This window comes from Physcomitrium patens, chromosome 18 (assembly GCF_059467195.1).
Source record: "Physcomitrium patens ecotype Gransden chromosome 18, ASM5946719v1, whole genome shotgun sequence".
Taxonomy (NCBI): Eukaryota; Viridiplantae; Streptophyta; class Bryopsida; order Funariales; family Funariaceae; genus Physcomitrium; species Physcomitrium patens.
In genome coordinates this window covers 11,662,581-11,678,537 of record NC_143427.1, presented here as the reverse complement: position 1 = coordinate 11,678,537, position 15,957 = coordinate 11,662,581, and the positions used below count along the sequence as shown (strand labels likewise).

The 15,957-nt window shown below is 35.1% G+C and overlaps 1 protein-coding gene and 2 long non-coding RNA genes across 7 annotated transcripts; 1 reads left to right on the top strand and 2 right to left on the bottom strand.

The window, feature by feature from the left end:
- Positions 1 to 5,868: 5,868 nt before the first annotated feature.
- On the bottom strand, positions 5,869 to 7,321 carry LOC112295073 (uncharacterized). The gene is made up of 2 exons (XR_002973532.3): positions 6,782 to 7,321; positions 5,869 to 6,426 (listed from the first exon to the last, which is right to left on the bottom strand). It is a non-coding gene; the product is annotated as an uncharacterized LOC112295073 (long non-coding RNA).
- An 890-nt stretch (positions 7,322 to 8,211) lies between these two features.
- Positions 8,212 to 9,273, bottom strand: LOC112295488 (uncharacterized). Of its 2 annotated transcripts, none has more exons than XR_012219558.2 (2): positions 8,991 to 9,273; positions 8,212 to 8,860 (listed from the first exon to the last, which is right to left on the bottom strand). It is a non-coding gene; the product is annotated as an uncharacterized LOC112295488 (long non-coding RNA). The 2 variants fall into 2 exon arrangements; XR_016498373.1 differs by having other exon boundaries at positions 9,027 to 9,273.
- Positions 9,274 to 10,506: 1,233 nt separating this feature from the next.
- On the top strand, positions 10,507 to 14,277 carry LOC112295454 (glyceraldehyde-3-phosphate dehydrogenase, cytosolic). 4 transcript variants are annotated; one of them, XM_024547089.3, is made up of 11 exons: positions 10,507 to 10,568; positions 11,288 to 11,324; positions 11,539 to 11,571; positions 11,679 to 11,779; positions 11,990 to 12,105; positions 12,230 to 12,329; positions 12,624 to 12,767; positions 12,991 to 13,051; positions 13,217 to 13,457; positions 13,656 to 13,829; positions 14,038 to 14,277. In XM_024547089.3, the coding sequence occupies exons 2-11, from the start codon at positions 11,321 to 11,323 to the stop codon at positions 14,090 to 14,092; spliced, it is 1,029 nt and encodes a 342-aa protein (XP_024402857.1). In that variant the 5' UTR covers positions 10,507 to 10,568; positions 11,288 to 11,320; the 3' UTR covers positions 14,093 to 14,277. The 4 variants fall into 4 exon arrangements, with proteins under 4 accessions (XP_024402857.1, XP_024402853.1, XP_024402855.1 ...); XM_024547085.3 differs by lacking the exon at positions 10,507 to 10,568 and adding an exon at positions 10,685 to 10,736; XM_024547087.3 differs by lacking the exon at positions 10,507 to 10,568 and adding an exon at positions 10,685 to 10,736 and having other exon boundaries at positions 11,251 to 11,324.
- The last annotated feature ends 1,680 nt before the right edge of the window (positions 14,278 to 15,957 follow it).

Genomic DNA, 15,957 nt, shown 5'->3' with positions numbered 1-15,957 from the left:
GTTGTCGAGACTGAAGAATTCTTCAGCCTCGATTCCATATATACTCCTATTTAGGAAGCTTCTCAAGCAACTTCTACTAACTAGGAAGCTTCTAGAAGATTCTAGAGACTTGCTTCCAGAATGTTCTAGAAACTTATCTCTAGAAGGTTCTAAGGACTATGTCCCTAACATCTTCTACCAACTAAGAAGCTTCTAGAAGGTTCCAGAGACTTACTTCTAGAAGGTTCTAGAAGCTTGTCTCTAGAAGGTTCTAGAAACTTGTCTCTAGAAAGTTCTAAGGACTATGTCCCTAACAGCTTCACCTTCTAGAACATATAGGCATCTTTCAAAATATAATAGATGATTCTTGAATTCAAACTTGGAAGTATCAAGGGACTTAGAGGAAGTATCCTTGATATTCCAAATAAGAGGATCAGAGGACATGCTTGATTGAATTTGCTTCATAAATATTGAATCAATAGTCAATGTTGATTTTATAGCTCGAAGATGAAAATGCTCGGGCTTCAAGAGAATTGATCTTTGTTGATCAAAAGATGCATCTCTTTCTTTTGGTGCAAGATAAGAACATTTAGAAAAGGCATCTAATAGACCTTGTTGTTTTTCAGATTGATAAGTGATCTTGAAATTGAATCCAGATAAAGACATGCTCCAACGGGCTTGATGACGATTCAAAACACATGCGGACATGAAATACTCGAGGTTCTTATGATCTATATACACGGTGTCATATGGCGTGATTTTCTATCTGGAAATACACTAAAAATCTAATTTTAGAGAGTGTAGCTTAAATCTTTATATGAATCTTGTCTTACTTTCCATAATTCCTTTTTTTTGTATAAAACTCAAAATATAACAAAATCCCTTAAAAATATATTTTTCCTGCAAAGGGTTTTTTCTTCTTGAACTTTAGAAATTCATAACTCTTGATCTAACCGTTCAAATTGTTTAAAACTTATAAGATAGGTAAAATTTATCCTTAGATTTTATCATAGAAGAAATCAACTACAAATTCACTTTCGATCTTTTGGCATCTAAGAAACCCTAGCAGATGCTCTAAACCCTAATTTACAAGCACCCAAGCACTTTTTTCTTAATATCTCAAGAATCCATTACTCAAATATCATCAAACTTATGTAAAAAATTTACTTACATAAATTTACACATTTCTTGAAATTTTGAGCCAAAATCTTGCCAAATTTCTCAAGATATAGCTCAAGACACAACCACTAGTAAATTGGGTCACTTACTATCCTTAGATTGCATGCATTGACTTCAAAATTCAATACTTCCTTTATTCCAACTTAGAATCCAAAATATAGTATGCAAAACTAAAGCTGCAAAAGTGCTCTCTTCAATCCTGGTCACCGATATTCAATCGTCCTCCGTACGCATGCGTTATGCAAAAAAGAGTGATAGTAGCTCCTAAATCAATACCTTAACTTTGAGTGCCTATATCTCCTTTATATAAACTCCAAATCATACAAAACTTGCACCAAAACTATAGCCAAAAACCTAAACTTGGTGATCTTAGCCTTCAAAGCTCAAATGGGTGCAAAAAACTAACCCTAATCCCTAATATGGCCTCGGGCAGCCTCCTCAAAGCCCATTGGTCATGATTTTTGACCAATAGGAATGGAGATTTTCATCATCCATCTCCATTCATCTATATTGGTGCCCTAATTACTCCCTTTGTTATCAAAACCCTTCTTCAATCCTTTTTCTTATAAGATTTACATAATTTATATTCTAAATACCAAATAAAAGAATAAAAATAAGTTTTCAAATGTCACCAATGTTTAACAAAGGTGACTCTAAATATTTAGAAGTTACTATATACCCAAACCAATCTTAAAACCCACTATCAAAAAGAAAATTAAAGTTATGAAAATTCTATAGTAATCTTTTTAAACAACCTCTTTTCAAGGTAATAATCAAATTATATTCTACAACCAACTAGAATCTACTAACATAGCTCTCACAATGTTACTTAATAAATTATATATTAAGTACATAATTACATTATATTCATATAATAACCAAATCACAACACGACAACAATGTTGTGTTGTGATTTAGCTACCATATAAAAATAATGTGATTATCTATTTAATGTATAATTTACTTAATAACATAGTGAGAGCCATATTATTCGATTTTAGTTGGTTGTAGAATGTGGTTTAATTACTACTTTAAAAGGAGGTTGTTTAAAAAGATTACTATTAGAATTTGTATGACTTTATTTTCTTTTGATAGTAGCTTTTGAGATTGATTTTGTTGGTAGTAATTTTAAATATTCAAAGTCATCTTTATTAGAGAATGGTGATCCTTGAAGTCTTATTTTGATTCTTTAATTTGATATTTATGACATATATTGAGTAAATCTTGTAAAGAAAAGAGTTAGAGAGGGATTTTGGTAGTTAAAAGAGAGTTTAAGGCATCCATATAGATGAATGGAGATGGATGATGAAAATCTCCATTCCTATTGGTCAAAAATCATGACCAATGGACTTCGAGGAGGTTGCCCGAGGCCATATTAGAGATTAGGATTAGTTTTTAGGACCCATTCAAGCTTTTAAGGCTAGGGTTAGCAAGTTTAGTTTTTTGGCTATGGTTTTGGTGCAAATCTTGTATGATTTGGAATTTATATGAAAGAGATATAGGCGCTCAAAGTTAAAGTATTGATTTGGGAGCTACTATCACTATTTTAGACATAACGCACACGTAAGGATGGCAATTGAAGATCGACAGTTGCGACTAGAGAGAGCACTTTTGCAGCTACACTTTTTGCATATTGCTTATTGGATTCTAAGTTGAAATAAAGGAGTTATTAGATTTTGAAGTTAGCACATGCAATCTAAGGGTAGTCAATGACCCAATTTACTAGTGGTTGTGTCTTGAGTTATATCTTGAGCAATTTGACAAGGTTTTGGCTCAAAACTTCAAAAAAATGTGTATATTCATGCTATTAAAACTTTGTATATAAGTTTGATGGCATTTGAGTATTGGATTCTTGAGATGTTAAGAAAATAGTGCTTGGGTGCTCGTAAATTAGGGTTTAGAGCATCTGCTAGGATTTCTTCGATTCCAAAAGATTGGAAGTGAATTTATGGTTGGTTTTATTGTGATAAAATTTAAGGGTGAATTCTACCTATCTTATAAATTTGAAATAAATTAAACAACTAGATCAAGAATTATGAATTTTTAAAGTTTGGAAAGAAAAAATCCATTACAAATAAAATATGTTTTGAACGGATTTTGTTATATTTTTAGTTTTATGCAAATTAAAGGAATTTTGGAAGCTAAGAAAAAATTCATATAAAAGTTTAAGCTAAAATCTCTACAGTTAGATACCCAATATATTCCCAAATAGCAAATCATGCTATACGACAATGGTAACTAGACTTGAGGTGCCTTCTAGATAATGACGCCATTCTTGAAATGAATCCACAATTGCAAGAAGCTCTTTGTCATGGATCTCAGAATTAATCTCGGCTGCTGAAAATTTCTTCAAATAGAAATCTATTGGGTGGAATTTGTCATCTGTTTCTATTTGTGAGAAAACAACACTTATAGCAAAATCAAATGCATTTGTTTCCATAAAAAATGCCTTAGAGAAGTCAACACAATATAAGATTGGTAAAAAAATAAATTCTTTCTTTAAAGCATCAAATAATGCTATTGCTTCTTTATTCCACTCGAGTTTGTCTTTACAAGTCAAACGTGTAAGTGGAGCTGCAACATGAGAAATTTTGTTGATGAAGATTCGATAATAATTAGCAAAGCACAAAAAGTATTACATGTCTCATATTGTTTTTGGAATCTTCTAATTTATGATAGTTTCAACCTTCTTGGGATCCATTATAAGGCCTTTGTTAGAAATGATGTACCCTAAAATGTCAACTTGAGTAGTGTGGAATACGCACTTTTTCAATTTGGCATATAATCCTACATCTCTAAGTAAGATGGTTGAACTTCTTAAAAGTAGTTCATAGTAGTTCCAAAAAAATACCTAGTGTGACGATAATAATTAATCTCTAACTTGATGGTGGCTATAAATACACTATCAAAGAATAAATTAATATTCGCTTTAATATCAATGAAATGAGACTAAACTCTCTATAAGATCTAAAATCCTATCAATCTACAACAACATAAATTCCATCACCATGTAGGATAGAGCAGATCAAAAAAAAAAAAAAAAATGAAACAATAAAAAGCAAAACAAAGCAAAACAAAATAAAACAAAAAAATATAAATCAAAATTTTTTGAAAAAAAGAAATCAAAGCCATATTTGATCAAATATCCATATGGCCTTAACTAATTCTATTTACACTTTATCCAACCATCCTTGAACTTTTTAGAAAGTTTCTAATGGTAGCCTCACTAAGATAATTACCTCTTTTAGAAATATTCTAGAAGTGGGCTCTATTTAAATAACTACCCTAAGTCCTTCTAAAATGTTTTAGAGGTGGACCCTATCTAAATAACTACCTTAAGCCCTTCTTGAATGTTTTAGAGGTGGATCCTATGTAAATAACTATCCTAGGCTTTTCTAAAATATTCCATAGTAGATCCCAAATGGACCACCAATCTAGCCTCAATTCTAAAAACTTTTCAAAAATGCCTTCAACTACCTATCTCTATGTGTCAACAATACAAATGTCCTATTATACTATTATTCCACGTAAACTATATCAAAAAAATTCTATAGAATACTTCTAAAGCTTCCAATATCACCTTCAATATAATCATTTAGTATTATTTTTTTTAGACCTTCACAAGTCAAAGTTTATTTAATATATTTATTTATATTTAATATAAGTAATTATTGATTAGATAAGAAGATTTAGAATTATAAAATAGATGAAAGTTTACCATATACCTCAAAATTATTCAAGTGGCATGTTGCTTCATATGCAAAGGCATAACAAATATTAAGATATAATATAATTTTGTTTCACATGCTTACATTTAAAGCATGTAAGTATAGAATTGCAATTAAGTTATATACTTAGAACTATCTTGATCTGGTACAATGTTTCTATTCTTAATCATAAATGTGCTTTGATCTTTTTGAAATCTATTCAAAGGTATTTCAAAATTTTATGACTTGCCTACATGGAAATAGAAGCATGTATCAAAGAGATAAATAAAATGGATGCAATATAGAAATATGATAGAGATCTCCATCAATAATTTTGATAATGATGTCTTCTTTATTGGAACTCACATTGCTATTATTTTCTATTATAATTGAACCAACTTCATCCACAATGGTGCATTGTACTATTAGGTGTCTTTTTATTGAGCCACTACATGCCAAATACCAATATCTTCTATAGTTCCATTTAACCTTTGGCTACTATTACCAATAATTGCGCATTTGGATTGTAAGTATAGAATATGCTCTACAAAACTTCTATTATATTACATTCTAGACTAGCAAATTTTGACATCTAAATTGTGGATTTTATGGTTATTTTTTAAGGATTTTCATGGTATTTAGTTGTATTAATTTGTAAATTTTTTGGATTGTTATTCAATGGTTATTACATACTTATCCTTCAACTCAGCTCACAGATTCAAAATATACAACTAAGCAAACTTGGAAGTTTTACCTGCATTTAGAAGACTATCTATTTGATTGTACAAATCTCTGTATATAGAACAAGTAAAGTTATTGCAGCATGCAAAATATTGATTAATGTCCATTGGAAGGACAATGTACAAGAAGAACTTTGTGTATTGTATACCTTGCAGCAATGTGTGCTTTCCTATTCACTTGTAATACTTATTAGCATTATGACTCTATGCAAGATTTGCAACATGCAACAATCCACTCACAATCTATTTCAAGATCTTGCACATGCTAAATCTAATTTGTTGCATTATGAAAATTACTGATTTCATGTCTATTTAACTGCGGATCAAAAGCAATTCCACAGTAAGAAAATGGTTACATAATGAACAATAATCTAACTATCGTTCGGAAGCAATTAGGGTTTCTCAGAGCTTAAATTTCATGTCTTCCGAGGCAATGCCGCAGGGACTTAGTCGTCGGATTTGGTTGTGTTTAACACCCGTGCTCGGAACACTTCTGTGTCTTTCATGGAGCTTTAGATTCAACTGATATAAATAAGGATAAAGCAACTAGGACAAGAATGACATCTTACCGCTACACAGTAATCTTATTACACACTAGAGTTGTAGCAAGTCTGCTTCGGAGCTCTTCGCAGTCAATTTTCCGTTAAACACTAGCGAGGACCTTTTCACTTCTTAGACGGTGTGACCGCCACCCACAATTCGCTAGCTATGGCTTGCACTTCCTCTACGGCCCGTTGCGCAAGTCCCGGAGCTTTCACCGCTTCCGCAGGTGTTGAGGCGTCTTCCACTTTGTCATGGGATTCGTTTCTAGCAACTGTGGCCTGTCTCCATCACAACCAGGTTCATGTGTCAGGATCGCAGTCACTTCGGGCTCTTACGACTGAACCTCAAAACCGCAAGAACGTGTTCTATGCCCTGAGAGAAACCCCAGAGAAAAGACACATTCTGATCAATTGACGTGAAATGTATTAGGTCACAAACCCACATGCAAGTGATGGAAGCTAGTAACACGGAGAACAGAAATTTCAGCGACAAGAGCAGCTGCCTCAAGTCGCTTCACAGAATGCAAACTGAGATCGTCTCTCGCAACAAGAGATCAAGCGAGGAGTTGCTCCATCGAAGTTCACGCCCACATTCGTTTAAAATTCAAATTCGGTTGCCACGGAGAAGACCCACCTGAGAATTTTGAACAGGTTTAAAGGTGTCTTCCTTCATGGAGTTAGCCCCGCTCGATGCCATTTCTGTTTGAAACTTCGACCTCGCCACACGTCCTAATCTCTCCGGTTCACAAAACCAAACGACTCACTCTCTGCCCGGCTTTCCTTCCTCTTCTTCCAACCCTCCTTCTCAAAATCAGTGCTGATCTTCTCCTTCAACTCATCAGTTTACACAAATTCGATATGCCGATCAACCAAGTTAAAACTACTCGATGCTGGGTGCAAAAATTCTTCCACTCCTTCACGACGGGGTGTGCTGATCCAACACTCCCTACAAGCGAAACGGTATATGACGCAGGCCACATGGCACGATCTGCAAGGGGCTCCAAGCTTCCAAGCGTTGTGCCAGGGGTGTCACACCTGGCGACCGGGTTTGGTCTTTGAAGTGAGGCGTGGGTGTCGACGCCACAACTACTGCAATGTAATGTGCTGTCGTGGATCCCAAAGGCCAAATTGGCTGCTCGCCACACAAAACACCGCATCAACAATTCGCATCCACACCCAGTCTTCTGTCTGTTATAGAGTTCTTTACATAAAATTATATCGGATAGCGTGATGTTTGTACTACTTTATTGAATGCAACAGACACATGTAAATGTGTTAGCTTTGCATACAGGCTCTTTAAACAATATAAGCCTTGTAGGTTGTACCTGGAAGAGTTTGTTGCAACAACAAGAGTTATCCAATTAGAAGGATTTGTTAAATCATGGCATTGTAGACAATCTAGAAAACTCTAAAGCATGTTTTCTAATTAATTTCTGAAACACATCGGATGATTTCAATGATTTTAAATAATGTAGAAATATGATTATATATATATATATATATATATATATATACATATACATACTTAAGAATACATAATAAAAAATAATATAAATCAAATAATGAGTAAACATTTATTGCTTGCTATGTACAAGCTGGTATATTTTGCAAAAGAGGATAAAAAATTAAAAAATAAAAAGAGTATCAATATAACTATTGATAGAAAAAAGTATGACATTAAAAGAACTTTGATATTAATCATTTGATTTTTTTTATAAAAATAAATTTATAGATATTATAAAAAATAAATAAAACTCCTTCAAGCATTCCTTAATTTTTTTAGCAAATAAAAGTTGAATACAACTTTTAATTTTCACCATTAATCTTTGGAATTAAGTTCAAATAAATGTCTAAATATAAGTCCAAACTACCAATATCAATTCTTACAACATGATGTTTTGTACACATTTTAAAACATTCAAAAAAATGATTGTAACATAATTTTTGGAAGATGAGACAAATCATGCATTACAAATAAATAAGTAAATAAATGCTAAAAATTAGAACATGCATTACAAAATTGATAGAACTTAAGAGTTTCACAATGATGAAACAACATAATAATTCACGATGAAATAAAACCAATCGTAATTTTTATTTGCAATCTAATCATTGTCGATAAGAACAAAACTAATCGTGTTTTGTTTTTGTAAAATAAACTCTTAATATATTAGATTTTCCTCTCATCTTAGCTACTAGATCTAAGTTTCTATGTAAATGTTTTTTCTAATTGAATCTGTTCAGTGTGAATACCCTACTGTGTGTACCTTCAAAAATAACAAAAATAAAAACAAATTAAAAAAAATTCAGGGGACAGAGTTTAGACGAAACTAAGATACCACAAGATTGTCGTGTATGTGATGGCCAGCTATCCGGCGGCATTAGATGCAAGCCTCAATTCGAGTCGGAGCTATTCACGGTGCTTATTCATGTCACGTTGACCCACAAGATTGCAACGATCCAAAGGACACTTTCAACACCACATGAGAGATTGTGTTTGTACAGACTCTTGCAAACTAGCAGCAGGAATCCGAGAAGAGAGAGATCCGGGTTAACCCTTGGGTCTTCCTTGTGCACATGAATGAATGTGTCCGCCTGTTGCATTCCAAAGTTTGCCGAATAGCTCAAGTTGCCGGGACCGGACACAACATGCACAGCAAACTCATCTGCTCCAACCACCGATCGTTTCATCGACAGTTTACCTGATATTAAACTGCGGCTACTTTAAACAACAGCTCAGTCCATATACCAACATGTCCACAGGAACAGCACGAAGTATAAAATGAGAGAGGATTCTGAAACCGTAAGATCTAACCCAGTTCCAAAAAAGTTACAAAACTCACAGCAGATGACCCGAAGGACGAGTTGTGTAGATGTACTTTGGAATGCTCCTCGGATGCCGTGTTAGGAAAAAGCAAGCCCCTCGGAAGCAAATGCATCATGCCTTGGATTCGCCAATCTACAGAACAAATCATTTGGGTGTGATTCCAATTTAATCTAGTCATCACCGCGCTGCGGCACCTTCTTGCTCACTGTGCCATTCCTACGATGAGTCAGAAAAGTGTCGTAATGAAGTGCTCTGACACCCACGCAGCTTGCCATGGCTCTCACCAGGAATATCTGGGTTTCATGCATTCCAATGCCGATGTCCTTTTGCGGCTTCGTTGGGAATGTAGGGGATATTCAAAGGATCTTCTTCCCGGACAGTTGATGGGATCTATATTAAGCTTCAGGCAACCACCGCGACAAAGCAGTGGACCACTAGATAATCGTATTAGTCAGAGCATCTTTTCTCCGATTAAGCTCAAAATTCATTGTTGTTGGCAGGAAAGGACCAGCACAGTAAACAGTCTCTTCGATTAGCTCATTCACCGTCATTTCCTTCAATTTTGGTTTGGTCAAGCCAGTTGGAACAACCATGACTGTACTGTATCGGTTACACTTATCTAGTCACGAATTGAAATACTATGAAAATACCATTACGTGGGAGGAGTTGGATTTTCGGAGGATGGGCGTCAGGAGAAGTCGGAGGCTGAAAGAGAATCTTGTCATCACAGAACCTTCTTCATGTTCTGGAAATATCATTGGATGGTGTCAGAGTAGAGCAACCAAGGAAATGTGTTGTCAACACTAAACGCACTCAAAGAAATTTAAAAAAAGAGTTAAAAGAAAGACGGAAAAGCATACCAACTGGAACAACATTACTTGCGGTATTAGTAACCATCTGTTTCAGTTTCATGCTGAGAAAAACTCGAACAACTCAATACTCAAAATAATACTTTCTTGTTTTAATTTATTTTGTTTTGTTGATCCTCTGCGAAAGTGGATTCCCGACCTTACACTGATCACAAAGTTTGATAGGGTGCATTACATGCGTTAAAAGTTAGATGAACAGTTAGAACGTCAAACAAGTCATACAACTATATATTTACTGCAAATCTTGACATAACGGGTCGTGTAATTTAAGCTTACTTCAAATTGTAGTTGGTTATTTTTGTTTTTTTATTTTCTGTTGTACCTGTTCCACTTCTTAGACACTATTTTTTTATGATCTTCATCAACGAATCATGCTCCCATTTCTATCCAAACCTAGAGCTCAACACATCATGGCCGAGGTTCAGTTAAGCTAACAATATTCACGAAAACCTAAGCAGAAAAAATAGAAAAAAAGGTACAACAGTGCTCCAATGCCTCCCAGGAGCATTCAATCGACACCATGGGATTCGAGTTGCATTGTTTTTTGAGGCTTTATCTGCGATGAACAAGTAGCCAAGGGGCAAATACGAAAAGTAGGAGACGGATTTGGGAGGGTGTATGACCCGGGTCTCAGGTTCAGCGAACTCTCCGCACGAACCCAGGCCGACGCCGCGGCACGCTCAGCACACGAAGCCGTGCAGGGATCGAGGAGCGTCTCCTCCAAGGCGAGCGCACTCTCCACACAGTTTCGTCACATTCGTACATGCATGTATCTCCAACGACACCACGATAGCCCTCCATATATGCTTCCTCATCCGCCTCCCAGTTCGCCTATCTTGTTTTCCCAATAGAAATTTAGCAAGCGACGATCGCGTTGGAGGCTTCGGAGTGAGGTGGGCTTCGATAGGGCTTTGTTTTCTGGATATCTGGATGGTCTCGTTTGTCGTATAGATGGGATGCAATCCTGGAGCGGGTTTCGTTATTCTATTGGTTTGCTAGGTCTTTGTTTTTTCTGTTTCGGGTATTAATGAAGTGTTTGGGAGCTCGATGTTCGGAAACTTGAAGCTTCCCGTGGATTGTCGGCAAGTTTTATGTGTGCATGCTTCGACATTGCTCTACGTCGATCTTGCTGACTAGTTAGTGTTAGTATATTCCTTTCCTCTATCTACCCGCTCGCGTTGTTAGAGAGTTGGTTGAATTGTCTACAACAGGCGAGTCAGTCCACTATCTTTCGTCATCCGAGGGGCGTACTTTGAGTACTCATTAGTTCTGAAATCGCAGATCTTATTTTCATCCCCGTTTTGTTTAGCAGTCGATTCGGCGCCTCTTTATTACTTCGTAGAGCGCAGGATTTTTTTCTTGTGACAACGGCCAATGAAATAAAGAAATCCAACCTTGACTTTGCAGCGAAAATAACAAGATCAAGCTGTGTTGTGTTGCGCAGATTTGGGAGGAACGTCTTCAGAAGCTATTAATCATGGGTGAGTTTATTAGTATTGTACACTTGCAAGACCAAGATTTTCCATTTCTTTAGGAATGACCTAGCTATATGACTTCCCCACAGAGCTCTCTTGTAGCCTGTTTGTGCCGCTTTTTTTCTGTCATTTGAGATCCATTTGTCACGAAACAAATCAGTTGCGTCTATGAACTGTGGCATACGTTTACTGAAAGAGTGGTTTTGTGGGCTCCCAACAGTGGGATCAGCGAAGATCAAGATTGGAATTAATGGTACGTCTGGACATTTTCTCAAACTTCAGTGCAGTACCTTCATCTTCGAAGACCTGAAGCATGGGTTGAACAGCGTCTTGATAGATAAGAGATGTGTTTTCTTTCAGGATTTGGTCGTATTGGCCGATTGGTGGCTCGAGTTGCCCTTGAGCGCGATGACATTGAGTTGGTAGCCATAAACGACCCATTCATTACCCCCGAATACATGGTAATCTACCTTCTGATGTCAAATCCACAAAGATTGACTATGTATACCGACACTTCAATTTTGTCGATGTTGATTCATGGTTTCCAGTTCAGCATCTGTCATGTCACAGAGCATCATTTGTAGTCTGATGTTTTATTCTGCTTACATTCTTGGGCATGTGTGTTACGCTGTATACTGACTCCGAATTCCATGATGAATTGCTTGTATCAGGCATACATGTTCAAATATGACAGCACACACGGACAGTGGAAGAAGTCTGAAGTGACTCTTCACTCTGAAGGTCACTTGACGTTTGGCGGTAATCCAGTAGCTGTCTACGCTTGCAGGTAGGATGGATTATCAAATTCTTTTTTTCCACCCGTTTATTTCTGAGCAACAGTATGTTGTCATTTAAACGATTGCAAGGAATTGCCTGCTTAATATGCTACTCTCTCTTTATTATACGGCTAGGGACCCTTCTGAAATCCCGTGGGGTAAGCATGGAGCTGAGTTTGTTGTGGAGTCTACTGGTGTCTTCACTGACAAGGAGAAGGCTGCTGCCCATTTCAAGGTAAAATGTGACGATGCTCTTCTGCAAGCAATCCGTTTTTTCTTTCGAAGTAAATGATTCACCCTATTTTTGGCATCTCACAGGATTGTTCTTTTTTTTAACACTGAGTGTGTCTTGACATCAGTTTTCAGAATTGACAAATCAGCTGGTTCTGTAGATCAAGATAATGATGGAGCAAAAATTCTCGTAGGGTATCAGACATTGCAATGGTAGGGAAGATGATTCTTCTATATTTAAGTCTCTTCGAAACAGAGAACTATGAGAACGCTGTATTCATAGTGATGGTTTGTTTAGGGTGGAGCCAAGAAGGTTGTGATTTCTGCTCCCAGCAAGGATGCTCCCATGTTCGTTATGGGCGTCAATGAGGAAAAGTATGCCAATGAGGACATTGTCTCTAACGCTAGCTGCACTACCAATTGTCTTGCGCCACTTGCAAAGGTACTGGCTATCATTTTCTTACTTATCTGCGTGTACTGCATTTTGACTGTTGGTATCTTTCGGGCAAGTTTTTGAGTGTTTCGCTTCGGTTGAGGTGGTTGCACTTTACCCTCTGTTTAAATAGTTCTGATACCTGGCCCTTTCATCTTGTTACCTAGATGAATATTAATATTGACCTCGTCAGATTTATGTTGTTTACTGTCTAGTTCGTTTTTGAAACCAGGTAATCAATGATAAGTTCGGAATTCTGGAAGGTCTTATGACCACGGTGCACGCTACCACAGGTAATTTATCGAATTCCTAATATGATGTATTTATTTTGGAAAGTTGTAGTGTTTTTTTTTAGATTCATATGTTTCTTACTGTTAGATTGTTGAATCAGCCTCTGAAAGACATTATGTAGATTCAGAATTTCAGTGCATATCTCTTTGTCTATTTTTCACTTGCAGCCACACAGAAGACTGTCGATGGTCCTTCAAACAAGGATTGGCGAGGTGGACGCAGTGCTGCAGCCAACATCATCCCTAGTGCTACTGGAGCTGCCAAGGCAGTGGGCAAGGTGTTGCCAGAGCTGAATGGAAAGCTCACAGGAATGGCCTTCCGTGTCCCTACTACAGATGTTTCTGTGGTGGATCTCACAGTTAGGCTTGAGAAGCCTGCCTCCTACGCTACTATCAAGGCAGCCGTCAAGTGAGTATATGTTCACGTTCGGATCTGTGACATGGTTTTGCTAGCGTTTCACTAAGTTTAGTGTACATTTGACGCAAGAACATCATGATACACTGGTGTCTACAGTGCAGTTTCGAATATGGTTCTCAATCTTAAACCTGGTGTTGATTTCTAGCGTATGAACGATTTTCCCTTAATCATTTGGACCTCCTACATCAGGGAAGCATCCGAAGGATCGATGAAAGGTATTTTGGGCTACACCGAAGACGATGTGGTTTCTACCGACTTTATTACCGACAGTAGGTCAAGCGTCTTCGATGCCAAGGCTGGAATTGCCCTAAGTGATACCTTTGTGAAGCTTGTCGCTTGGTACGACAACGAGTGGGGTTACAGGTAAAGTAATCTTCATTCTTCCATGTTTCGATTCTAATGATCTCAATTCGTTTTCTGTTTTCGACCTAATATTTCCGAAAGTGGTACATTTGAGAAAGGACGTATGTATACGTTGCTGCTGTATCACATAGATTTGATTCAATTGAGTGTTTCGTTCCGTTTTGTATTTCATCTTCTAATGCTTCCTGATTCTACTTTCATGATGCAGCAACCGTGTGGTGGACCTGATTTTGCACATGGCCAAACAAGGAAATACTCAGTAGTTCAATCATCAAGCGTTTGTAAGCATTGCATTTCTAGTTTTACGCTTTTAGACTGCCTTGGGATTAGTCCCAGCAGTACAAGCGGTATAGACACTCATTTCCTGTGCAGGACACTTTTGAAAATCGGTTGTAAAATTTCCGTTCCACCTTGAGAATAATTGCATAAGTCAGGCTTACGTTATCAACATTGTTTAGTTGCTATCCTGGAACATGTTTTTGAACGTCCAGAGAGATTTCATGTTTGTCAGTTTTACCTGTGAATCGTGTGACTTTATGACCGAGACGCATAATCGTTGTGACTGATGCTAATTTTCAACTTATAGTTTCACCTCGAGATTATTTTGTCGCACTTAAGTGGTCAAGTATTCCTCTTTTAGTGTGGATGCAGCAATGACATGCATTGTGGGTTGAGAAAATGGTTCAATTTTCTCACATTCAAGATATGCACCATGAAAACGACTTGGTTCAGAAATTATCTTTAGATTACTTTTGCATCTTACTGTTCATGAAAAATTTCTTTTACTAAGAAGAAACAACCTATAAAATTATTAAAAGTAGTAGCAAAAGAATAGGCTAAAATTTCTTAGTGCAGTAAAATAAACAGTTTAGATAATAATAATATTAATAATAATAGACAAATAATTCTAATAATTACTATATCAATCTCCATATTTCTTTTTTTTCAAAGTTAATTTGTAATATTGATTCTTAGTTTATTAATTTTATATTTTTTAATAAAATTAAGATATAATCTTATATAAAATAGACACTACTATAAATTAACATTATTTACTAAAAAGTTATGTATTTAAAGTACATTTTATTTACACGGTCAATATTAAAAATGTTATTTTGATATTCTTTAGAATAGAAATTAAAAAATATTTTAAATAGATACTCTTAGAATAATCAAAATGATCATAAGTGTTATACAGTATGTCAAATTCAATAACAAGTTTGTTCAAATGATAATAAAAAAATGGGGAATGTTAAATAGACCCATGCTTTTACTAAATAGATCCACCTTTGATGAAAAATATTGTAATCATGGTTGCTTTTTATAGGTTGTAGATCCAATAATAAAGAAATGAATCAAGAAATCATCATTCTTTTTCATGATGGTTTAGATGAGTGGATAAATGTAGTAAAAACTTGAATCTATTTAACATTCCATTAAAAAATTACAAATAAGCTTTTCACCGTAATTATGATAAGTTTGAAAAAAAACTATATTTTAGAAATTCTATTAATAAGGCATCTTTATATTTTTATTATAAATAAGTATAAAATAAATAAATCAATTATGGAAATAAAATAAACACATATGTAAATATAAATATATATATATATATATATATACTTACTCATTTATAATTTCAAATTCTAAAAAATAAAATATATTATATCATATATTCTATTCTTTTCTACACATGTATTATATTACATGTAAAAACTATGTACTTTTTATTTTATTTTAAATAAGAAAATTTATATAGATAGTAAAATTTTGAATTATGCTTGATAATTAAATTTATTGCAATTTTAGAATAAACGAATTTCACAATTAAGTAGCAGCAAATTTTTGTTTAAGATGTATTATTATTTATGCAATTTACTTATTTCCATTGTCTCTTTCTCATTCAACCACCATATATATATATATATATATAATTTGAAAAGACTAATAAGTTATTCTTAATTATAGAATGATTTTTACACTATTTAGTTGCATCAATACTACTTTATTTATTTTTATTATGAAACTAGAATTCCAATGTATAAATTATAACATATAAATTGTAATTTATAATAGCTATTAATCTTATTTACACAAAGTCCAAATTTTAGTAATAAAAAAATTATTT

Bases quoted from the DNA above. Each gene is read 5' to 3' on its own strand.
- LOC112295454 (XM_024547089.3), top strand. The intron at 12,768-12,990 runs GTACTGGCTATC...TTTTGAAACCAG, and splicing joins GTCTTGCGCCACTTGCAAAG to GTAATCAATGATAAGTTCGG. The intron at 13,830-14,037 runs GTAAAGTAATCT...TTCATGATGCAG, and splicing joins GACAACGAGTGGGGTTACAG to CAACCGTGTGGTGGACCTGA.